Here is a 12084-nt window from a genome sequence, read left to right on the forward strand (position 1 = left end):
GCCCTTTAAGACCTTCTCTTCGTGCAGGTGAGGAGGAGGGATGGAGAAGATGGAGATTCTCTTCGTGCTGGTGAGGAGGGGGGGTTACTGAATTGGTGAGAGAATTTATGGCGTGCATGTGATGGCTCATAAATGCCACGATTAACTCCTCTCCTTCTCTCCCCTCATGAAGACACACTCCCCCCAAAAATTGCACTGTTCTTGAATTTGAAGTGAATTACACGTCTCGGATTCGGATTCGGATTCGGATTCGGAATTTCCATTTATTGGATGATTAGGAGGAAAGTCCTGATTTGGTTCTAGGGTTGCCAAATTGCAATGTTAGGAAGCCGGGGAGAACATATGCCATAAGGCAGCTCTTCGCTTGGCAATGATCTCCTCTGGGAAAGGCAAGACGTGATTAGGCCATTCTCTAATTGCCTTTCCCATAATTTGTGATTGATTGAATATCCGCGGAGGGGTGGGGCAAACGAGTTTTTGGTGGGCATTTGTTAGTTGGAAAAAATATCAAAATGATCATAAATTTATATACATTTAGTATTAATTCAATCTTAAGTTTTTTAATTAGATCAATCTTAACTTGCCAATATAGTGTATCCAATCAATTTTGGTAGGAAATTACTGGCATAGACGCCGGTGCGTGGCATAGCCGGCAATGACGTAGATAATTTTTTAAAATTTTTATGATATTCTTTTCCTTTTCTTTCTTTTTTACTTTTCTTTCCTTCCTTTTTTTCTGAAAAAATAAAAATTGTAACATTTGTTTACGTCGGTGTGGATTGTGCCACGTATAGCGACCAATGTTCATTGAGCAATGTCCTGCTAAAATTGATTGGATGGACAATATTGTCAAATCATCAAAAGATTTAAAACTAAATCAATCCAATTGAAAAGTTTAGTAGTAAATTGGTACCAATGTAATAAGTTTATAACTTTTTTTTTTATACTTTTTGGTTTATTAGGCATGCTAAATTTGTAACGCATTTTCTCAAAATGCATTGTGAACTTTAAAGATTTCTCCCACCAATTGCTTATGAAGTGCTTCTGAACAGATATCCATAGAAGATTTGTGGTGGTTTTTTTTGCCTCTTTTAACTTATTTTGAGCAAGATGTCCCTGAGAGGTGTCAAAATGGTTTTAAAACCCATATTTTAACCCATATTCAATGAGACGGGTAAAATATGGGTTAGTCGAGTTTTAATAAATGTGATTGAGTTGAAAATTGATTTTATGTGGATTGTAAATGCGTTTAAAGATAAACTCATATTTTAACCCATTTAGTTTGTAAATGTTATTAGTTGAGTCAATCCATTCAAGTGCCTCTTCAACAATTTTTATATTTTTTAATTTGTAATTTTTTCTTTTTCTTTTTTCTTTTTCCTTTCTTTCTTCAACATAACAAATTAAAAGTTCAGTTGCCTACCACCCGCTCACCGACAACCCGCCGCCACTTGTTGGTCCCTGTTCGTTGGTCGACGAATTTAATATTGAAGTGTTTTAGCATGTATGAGTTAGGTCGGGTATGAGTATGGATTACTAGATTTGTATTACATGGAAATGGGTCAATATGGACCGGACCATTTTTGACCCGACTCACCCATTTAACAAGTTTAATGTCACTACAAAGATTTATGTCTATGCATTCAAATTCTTTCCACCACCTTTGACCTAAACCTGTTCCTCGGAAAGCGATATAACAATACGTTTTAGCCAAAAAAGGAAAATCATGTAATAATATGGCTGCATTCTTGCTTTGGAAGGTACTCCATAGTGCGAATACTCTTTTCGATGTGGATTTCTTATATGAATTCGAATGTATTGGACAGATTTATCACAGACATTCATTATATGTCGTCCACTTTTGTTGGAGATACGGATTTATGGAAATATGGTTTCCTTCCTCGAAGTGATCGAGTAAATCGATTTAGTTAGGAATTAAATCATGTACAATTGGGAAAGTATCTCCTATATGTGTTCTTCTTTTATAGTGTCCATGTATTGTATTATAAATTGAACCTAAAACATACGAGGTCTTCAATAGAAAGTAATACGGTCTCTATAGATTTCGCAATAGAGGGTATCAAAGCGTTTTCTAGCCTAGCTTTCGCAACTCAATCTGATTGCCTTACGTAACAAAACACAAAAAAGTCATAAACCTATTGTAATTGTGTCAATTCATTCATAAATCTTTTTTTTTTTTTGGCCAAATGAGTTCTAAACCTTGCCTTTTGCTTTTGTGCTAATTCAATTCACCTGGTCAATTTTGGCCCAAAAATACTGACGCGGCACGGCTGGTGCTGATGTGATAAATTTTAATAATATTTAATATTTATTCAGTTTATTTATTTATTTAATTTATTTTTTTCTGTCTCTTTCTTTTTTATCTTCCTTCTTCCTCCAGCTAGTGCCTAAGTCGAAAAAATGAGAGAAAGAAAGTAAATAAATAAATAAATAAATAAATAATTTGAATATATATGTATATATATAGAGCAACCCCCGTAATATTTTCTTTGATTTTTTTTTCAATAATAAATTATTCGATTTTCGAATAAAGAGTGACAAAACGAATAATTGAAATTTTCTCTTTGATAGATTAAATTCCTAGATGTAGATCTAGGTTTGGGGTTAATTGTTAATGAACTCCATTTGTTGAATCACGGTGAGACGAGCCGTTTATTATTACGATAGGTGTCATCTGCTAATACACGACCAATTAGTGTTTGGGGTTCCCTCAAACAACAAGAAGCTGGGTCACCTTTACCTACCCACTGTCGATTTTTGATACATGACAACAAAATGACTGTAAGGTATTGCCGATGAATGTCTTTGGAGAATGTCTACAAACTACCCCAAAGCGGAGGGGCTATCTCGACAACCTTTTGGCAGGAACATATGCATTAAAATGAATGATATAGAATTCCTAAAAATAATCATCAGTATCACTCATAAAAATGACCACACGGAAAATATTTGTATCATGTCCATAAATATTTAAACATAAATTGTTATCGGTAAAGAAAACATTTTCCATTAACTAATTCCAAGCGATACGAGCTACCCTTTTCTTAAAAAATATTTTTCAAATAAAGTGTTTTTTGCAAATAAACGGAGTCTAAAGATGCCTTTGTTTGAGTGAATGTATTTTTTAGGAATTAGTTTTTCAGACTTTCACCCTTTTGAATAGTCGAAATTGATTTAGTCAAAGGAAAACACTTTTAGAGTAAGGAAAAATCCATGCACAAAATTAAGAAAGCGAGTTCCTAAATCTAAAGAGTGAAAACACTTTTCAGAACCACTCCTTTCAAATTTTTGAATTTTTTATTTTCTTTTTTCTTCTCTATCCGTAGTCGTCAGGCCACGGCACCGGCCCGTCGTGGTGGAGAAAGAAGGAACAAAATAGAAAGAAAAAAAGAAAGGAACAACTTAAAATCATTTAAAAATTCAAATTTTTTTTTTTTATTTTGCATGAGATAAAGTGATAAGATTGAAATCATTTTACAAATAAGATCCAAACATCAGAAAATACTTTCGATCGCATACCATCAAATAAAGAAAAATTAATCATTTTTTTCTGAAAAATGATTTCCTGAAAAGTATTTTTCTTTAACATGAAGTTTGTTGAAACAACCGCACCGAAACTCACCTAAGTACCGCAATCACTCTTCTTCTTTTGTATGATACACGGTATGTGAACTTATCGATTTCAACGACCCTCATATTACACAGCACAAAGAGAGAGAGAGAGAGAGAGAGAGAGAGAGAGAGAGAGAGAGATGAAAACAAAATTTAAAAAAATCTTGGAAACGTTTTTCCCCGGTGCATTGTGAGTTTGACCAGGGTCAAATTAACAAAGTACCTCTGAATATGCTCCGTTTGTTTCTCGAAGAATGAATGACTTGAAAAATATTTTTCAAAAAATGATCTCTTGTAACGCCACAAAGATGAATGATCGTCCACGAAAAAATGTTTAGGCAAATTGTTATCGACAATAAGAACATTTTTCGTTGGTTAGTTATTTTAGGCGATAAAAGCGATTGCTTTTAAGAACATATTTTCAAAATCATTTATTTTTCACGAAACAAATGGAGGCTTAAAAAATACTTCGATTCCATATCGGACTCTGCAATTGGAGAAAAAATATGTGCCCGCAACAGAAAATTCAACTAGATAGTCATCAAATCTTGAGTTTGTTTACTACGTTATCATGGGCAGACAAACCCATAGATCCATGGACATCATCGCACCAGTCAAACAAACGTCCACAAGCCATTCTAGGCAAGGGTTCTAGACCGATCAATCCGGCCGGATGAAAAGAACCGGCTGAGCAAGCATAGGCAAACTACAATATCTACTATCGTATCGTTCGTCAACCAACTGAATATTCAGAAAAATTCAATTGCCAGCATTTCACGGTCTCAGGGGGCGAAAAATCGCGATCGGACAACCATTGTATTGAATTACCAATCAAAGCTGACAAAGTAACAAGACTCGAGTTGTCACCCGAGAACAAACACAGTCACATGAAAAATTCTTGTCATTTCTTGTTTGTCCAGGGAACGCTGGTGCAACATTGATGTGGCCATCTTCGTTTGCCTATTTACCGGAAGGACTAAAGAAAAAAAGAAAAGTATAGATTTTTATGGACCCAATTGGCCGAAAAAATAGTTTTAGATCATATTAAAAAAATTGAAAATTTCCAAAACTGTTTTATGCCTTTGTTACTCATATAAATATCCGACTTGAGTTGAATTTAAGTTAGACTATAGCTTAAGCTCGTTCATTTTACGAAAAATAACTTTTAGAAAAAATAGAATATAATAGAACCAGATAAAAATATGGGAAATTTTTTTTTCTTTTTGAAAAGAGAAAATCATTATCTTTATTTTTTGTAAAATTATTTTTTATTTTCTTCTTTCCTATCTTAATTTTTCGATTTTTTGTTCCGGCGAGCCTCAAGCTTGCCTGTGGCCATCATTGGGCGAGCCTTGAGCTCGTCAACGGCTATTGCCTGTTGGTCTTGGTGGAGGAAGGAGGAAAAGTAAAGAAAAGAAAAAGGAAAAAGAAAAGAGAAAAATAATAATAATTAAAATTTAAGTTTTTATAATAGAAAAATAAAATAAATAAATAAGGTAAAAAAATTATTCAAAAGGGTGCAAGGAGGAAAATCAAATTCGATTTTTCATATCAAGAAAATATTTTCTAGTTCATTTTTAGGTTTCAGCCCCAATACCGAAAAATGTTATTTTCTTGAAATTTTTTTTAGAAACAGCACATTTTTCATGAAACGAATGAAGTCTTTATTTGCTTACTGTAAGCTACTAAATAATGTATAATGTTGAGCACCACTAAATTGCACTACTAAAATTCGATTTAATTTTCCTCCATGCACTCATTTTAATAATTATGTTAGCCTTTATTTTTTCTTCTTTTTATAAAAAAATCAAATTTTTTATTTTTCCTTTTTTCTTTTTCATTTTTCTTCTTCTACGCTAGCAACCGGCCCTAGGCGAGGTGAAGCCTCGTGCCTCATCAATCGAGCGAGGCCTCGGCATTGTCTTTCTCTTGCGAGCTTGAGCCTTGATGATGTGGAGAGGTTCGAGTTGGCCTTGCTCGAGGCAGACACAAACTTGACCTCATCGGATCTAGTGGGGCGAGTTCGCCCGAGTCTAGCTCGTGGCAAGGCTCATCCTCACTCACGAGCCATCGCCATTGTTGGCGATCGGTAGAGGAAGAAAAAAAAAAAGGAAACGAAAAAAAGAAAAGAAAAGAAAAAAAAAATTTAAACTATAAAAATACAAAAAAAATTGGAATTTTTTTAAATAACTAAAAAGAAATTGAATGTGAAAGATTGGAGAAAGGAAATATGAGGGAAAATTTTCCTCTTCTCAAAAAGAGGAAAGCATTTTCCTCGTTTTTGAATGTGTTTCTTCCATGGATGGAAAATGTGTCGAGAAATCCGGAAAAATATTTTTTAGAAATTATTTTTCATGAAACAAACGGAGCCTTAGATTCTTGATTTTCCAATCGATCATATGAAGCGTTAATTTGGCCTAATTGTGTCCAGCACAATATTTTCCTCCCAGACACTAAATTCATGCATACTTAAGGACGAGTGTAATCGACATTTCGTTTACCCATTACTCTAAACACAAAAAGGATAAATGCACAAGATTTCCTAAACTTCTCGATGAAAAGTAGTACGGCTCTAAAAAACTACAATCTAATCATAAAACTTATAGATGAATATTTTTCACAATCTTTTGATGAAATCACGCTGAGCGGGGCCACATAAAAAATTGGGCCAAAGAATTTAAGAACACAAAAGAAAGACTGAAAAAAGCCCAAAAGATTTTAAACAAGACAGAAAAACCGAAGACGATAGGGGAAAAAAAAACATGGGACCCAAAATGAGATGGCCCGGGGTTGGAGTGTCGAAGGAGCAATGCCATCCTACCAATGAGGCGAGTTCAACCCCTAACCTGAAACATGTACGCCTAAATCAAAAGCTAACTGAGCTATAAGCGCTTCTGTTTGTCCATTGGCTTCAATAAACATGTAAATGACATAGTTTAAGACATAGTTTAGCTGTAATGTTCTATTTTTTTTTTTCAACCCGAAGGTTCAACCAGTTGAAGCGACAATACCTGCGAACTGGGAAACAGACCGGTTCTCTGACTGGTCCAAATTAATAACACTGCTCTACACAATCCAAGAGAGAAAGACAAACGGAAATAAAGTAACAAACTCCGGAAATGTCCCGGGCGGCCTCAAATAGGCGTATGTTTTTCCCAGGTGCACTAAGTAAAAACATGAGAGACAACCAAGTTGAAACGGCAACAAAATCTTCCTCCAAGTCTTGTACCCTTGAAAGAGCAAAATCCTTTAGAATCCAAACTCAAGCCCAGGGGCGACATCGGGGGAAAACCATACCAATACCTCATTATTTCTCATGACATAGAGCATATACAACGATGATGGAACTCTAATGGCATATAAGATAATGACTAGACTCGAATAGTATATCGAACGAATGGCAGAGCTGCCAATACAGCCTGTGGAGTATACCTTACTGTAAAATTACAGAAAGCGCATAGAATGCAGCGGAGATGTGTAGAGGAGACCAAACCAAAGGTAAAAACTCATCTAACCTGGCCTCTAATGCATATCAGATGCATTCCCTGTTAAAGCATATTTATCCAATTTAAAATTGATGACAAAAATCCTCTGCAAAGGAACCATCCATCCACTTGATAATCTAGCGCTAAATCACAATGATTTATCAGATTATTGTAAAAATATCAACAAGCTAGTCCCCACAACCTCCACGCAACTTGGCAAAACTGCCAAAGCACAATACCAACTGTGCTCTGCAGCAGCACTCCAAAACAAGATTTACAACCAGTTCCTTTCACGGCAAGAAGGCAAGAAATAGGGCATTCCAACTCTATAACAAAGGCGTGTAAGTTAAAAAAAAAAACACCTCTAAAAACAAAATGCATGTGAAAAAGCTCCAAAGAAACTCCAAGAAGTATTGCAAGTTTGCCTCAAATTTCAGAACTTCATACCTCTTACCTGAATATATTCCATGCCAGCAATTCTACTTATTATCAGCTAACAATCCTATTATGAAGGGACACTACTCCATCACCTAACAGCTAAGTCTGTCGATAATAACATCCTATTACGATAGGCAAGTAAGCAAGCCGAGCACAACCAAGTAAGGCGCACCCATAACTAACCAAGAAGGAAGAAAAAATTCAGATCAATGCATCGTTTACTAAACTCATTCTCTAATCTACAGACGGAAAAAAGTCTTAAATGCTCATAAAATTAGACAAGAAGCAACTATCATGCCCGAGAAGGCAAAAAATATAAAGAAGAAAAACTAGCAGAGCACTTTAAGAAACAATGCACCACTAACAATCCAGGCAAACCTACTTATCAGCCACAAGCAAAAGCAAATTATATGGCCAGACTTCAACCTCACTCGAGGGTTCATAGTTTTCTGCACAGATACGGCATCACAAAAGCGTGTCAAAATACACTAGAATGATTGATATAACAATCACATCTAAAGCAACACTCCAAATTATTATAATGTTCAGATAAACAGAGACACTACTGCCCGGTCAAGTTCAGTCTGAAGCTGACAACATTAGACCAAAAAGCTAGCACAGAGCTTACAAACAGATCCATGGACATGCTGCACTAGTCAAGGTCCACTAAAGACCGATCAATCCAGTCGGATGAATAGAACTGAGAGAATATGTAAACTGCATTATCTAACACCATGGATTCCCAAACTCATTATTCAGTCCATTTCGTCGCAAGTATTTCACGGTCTCGGGAAAGATAATACTGCACCAGCCAACCACCATCTTGAATTGCCAATCCAAAGTAGCAACGTAACAAGACTTGAGTGATCACGAAAGAACTAAAGCAATCACACGATATTGAAACAAAATACTACAGTAGGAGACAGTATATCCAACCAGTTCGCAGATAAAAAAGCAGGGCATTCCAGACATCTAAAGCAACATCCTTCGATATATCAGCCAAATAACCTTCTGGAGTCTGAAAACAACCAAAATTATCACCGAAATGGACAACAAACTGAGTACAAAAGGACCTTCCTCACTCTCTATCTCTCTTAATCGATGTTCTGCATGACATCCTCGGCCGTGAACTTGGTCCCCTTGTCCTTGTCGGCAGCAGCGCGTCCCTGGGCCTTGCGATCGAGCAGGGACTTGCGGTCCTTGTCGAGCCGGAGCTTCGTGATAACGACCTTCGAGGGAGAAATCCCCACGTTCACGGTCGATCCGTTGACCTTCTCGCGGGTGATTCGCTCGATGTGGATGACCCACTTCCGGCGATAGACCTGGACGACCTTGCCCTCGCGGCCCTTGTACGTCCCGCGGACCACCTGGACCTCGTCGTCCTTGCGCACCGGCATGGACCGCACGTTGTACTTCGACCGGAGGTCGGAGCTCACCGGGGCGCTCATCAGGACGCGGCGGACGCTCGACGGCGCCGTGAAGTGGGCCTTCCGGTTCTTGCGGCGGGAGCTAGTGACGCGAGGGTTGTACTTCATCTTGGCTCTCTCTTGCTAGGGTTTCCGGAGTCCTGACGACGGAAAGGGACCAACATTTGGGACCGTGAGGTTATCTATATAGTAGGAAACCGAAACTAGGGTTTTATGATGGTGGGCCTGGGCTGGACTTTATTTTGGGCTTTAACTTATTTAATTGTTCAGTTTCAAATGGCAGCTTACTGCGGCCCAAATTTAAGTATTGTAATACAAATTGTGCGGTCGCCAAAAATAAGTGATTTGAATTTTTTTTTAAAAATAATCATATTTATCGCTCAAAATAATTATTTAATAAAAAATTATTTGCATAAACGATGAAAATATTCTTCCTCCATTCATCTTTGTCCCGATATAAATGATCATCCTTTGAAAAATATTTTCTTGCCATTCATTTTTCGAGATATAAACAGAGCCTAAAAAAGAAGATTCACGAAAAAAAGAGGGATCTGTCTATTAGATTTTCCCATGTGGAGGATTATCGAGAGATTAATTTTCAAAAGATGGAACACCGATCTTGCGACACGTGGAAGACTCGATTTTTACGGTAGTTATTGAAGGAATCACAATGGGTAAACTAGTTTTATGAGCGGGCCATTTTGTAAGGTTTCCATAACCCGTTTTTATGCTTCTCTGCCCTATTCGATGGGAGTGCAAGAGTGAAAGCTACTGCTCCCTCCCTAGCCAAGAGAAGGAGACCTATCCGGACATAAGAGAAGCTCGGGTCTGGCCGAGAAAGGAGGGTTTACCATTGGTTGGATCGTGAAGGGTTACTTGTTCGCTAATTTTTTTTTCAGTCAAAATTGTTCGCTATTTTACTCTTCGAGTCGTGGGGTCGGTTCTTGCATCCTTACATTATCGGCAATGAGCTTCTTCTTCTTCTTCTTCTTTTTTTTTGTGTGGTCAAAATCGGCAATGAGCTTCCTTTTGTGCCCTCGATGACGACATCCGTATATTGTGCATTGTCATTTACTTGTGGACTTTGGCAACTGAGAATGATTATTAGATATTCTAATTGATAGCATGAATTCTTCCAAATTTTGTGCTTTAATTAAGTCATTTACTCTTGCAATAAGAAAAAAATCACCACTTCGACTTATGGTTTCGTTATCTATTTAGAAAGTCGGCGACTTCTCTTTGAAATTGCTTGTGAATCTAGTAAATGCGACATAATGTTATTTCGTTTCAAGAAAATTGTTCAAGAACTCGCTAATCAAGGGATTTTTTATTTTGTTTTTGTATGTCTTTTTTTCTTTTTTTTAAGTTCAAATCATCAGTTTGAATCCGACAAAAGCCTCACAAGTAACAAGCCATTATCATGCTCCTAAGGAGGGGCTTCGAAAATCATCGAGTCTCATCGAGTATGTTTCATGCGATTAACTTGTAGTTTCTAATTTTGACAACGTAACAACTATTTAACTTCGCAAAAGAGATCAAATTATCTCTTCGCATATTTCTTCCTTCCAAGAGAAGAAGCTTAATTTGGAGTGAAGCACGATCACATTAATAACTGTGAATATGATTGTGATATAAATCTCCATTTCTAAGTCTCATATGAAGTGAAAAACACTAATGGCACTATTAACTTAATCTGAACTTTTTAAAAAAAGAAAACTTAATCTGAACTCAGTGGAAATCTGTGCAAGTTTCTGAGATAAGTTCAAGAAAAGAATAGTTCATATATTTAATGCTTTTGGAGGAAATGACAGACAAAAATTGATAAAGAATATCGAAATTTTGATGAATTAAAAATACCAGAATAATAAGTAACTTAAATGAGAGTTGGTAACAAAAAAACTAGTTGATAATTTATTTGAAAAAAAGTTGGTGAATCACCTAAATGAGAATTAATGATGTTGGATTTGACGAGATCCACCCATTTATGTTGCCTATCGGGTTTACTATTTAATTAAATATATTACGGGAATATATTTGTTACACCCAATTGGACTTCTAGAATCCTTATCTTTAAACCTTGATGGAAATTCCTCAAAAATTATGGCATGAACGTTTGGGTCATATATCACAAGGCGGAATGGAACGCCTCATTGAGGATGGAATTCTACATTATCTAGATTTCTCCGATTTTGGCATCTGTATTAAATGTGTTAAAGGAAAATTCTCAAAGGGCAATAAACATGATTCCACAAGGAGTAAAGGATTTTTACAAATCATCCACACCGATATTTGTGGACCTTTTCCTACTCCTGGAATTAGTGGTCATAAGTATTTTATCACTTTCATCGATGACTACTCACGTTATAGTTATGTCTATCTTATCCATGATAAATCTGAAGCATTAGACATGTTTACGATCTATAAAACGGAAGATGAAAATCAACTTGACCTAAAGATTAAAGTTGTAAGGTCCGATTGTGGAGGAGAATATTATGGAAGGTTCTTCCATACAGGTCATAATCCTGGTGCTTTTGCTTTATTTTTGGAGCAATGTGGTATAGTTGTTTAGCATACAATGTCGGGTACTCCCCAGCAAAATGGTGTTGTCGAGCGACGAAATCCTACGTTAATGGATATGATACGAAGTATGATATGCCATAGCACTCTACCAGAGTGTATTTGGGTTGAAGCTCTTAAAATAGTCATGTATATCCTTAATCGGGTTCCCAGTAAATGCGTGGTTAAAACACCTTATGAACTGCGGACAAAAAGAAAATCGAGTTTGGGATGTCTTCATGTATGTGGCTAATGCAAAGATATATAACCTACAACTAATGAAACTCGACCAAAGGACCATAACTTATTATTTTGTTAGTTACCTCGAAAGATCAAAGAGTTTTAGATTTTCTTGTCCTTCACATACCACTAAATTTGTTGAAACTATAAATGCAGTGTTTTTAGAAAATAATGATTATAATACCCCTATAATAATAGACCTTGAGAAAACCCGAGAGCAAGGTTCTACTTAGGATCATGTTTTGGTTCTTATTATCCAAGGGTCTAGTGTACCATTACTTTCACCGGAAGGTTTCGGTCCACCG

At 36.4% G+C, this 12084-nt stretch overlaps 1 protein-coding gene across 1 annotated transcript; it reads right to left on the reverse strand.

Moving 5' to 3' along the window:
• Positions 1 to 8453: 8453 nt before the first annotated feature.
• On the reverse strand, positions 8454 to 9150 carry LOC115742100 (60S ribosomal protein L26-1). Its single transcript, XM_030676216.2, has one exon. The coding sequence runs from the start codon at positions 9089 to 9091 to the stop codon at positions 8651 to 8653; it is 441 nt and encodes a 146-aa protein (XP_030532076.1). The 5' UTR covers positions 9092 to 9150; the 3' UTR covers positions 8454 to 8650.
• Positions 9151 to 12084: the final 2934 nt, after the last annotated feature.

This window comes from Rhodamnia argentea, chromosome 11, assembly GCF_020921035.1.
Source record: "Rhodamnia argentea isolate NSW1041297 chromosome 11, ASM2092103v1, whole genome shotgun sequence".
Lineage (NCBI taxonomy): Eukaryota > Viridiplantae > Streptophyta > Magnoliopsida > Myrtales > Myrtaceae > Rhodamnia > Rhodamnia argentea.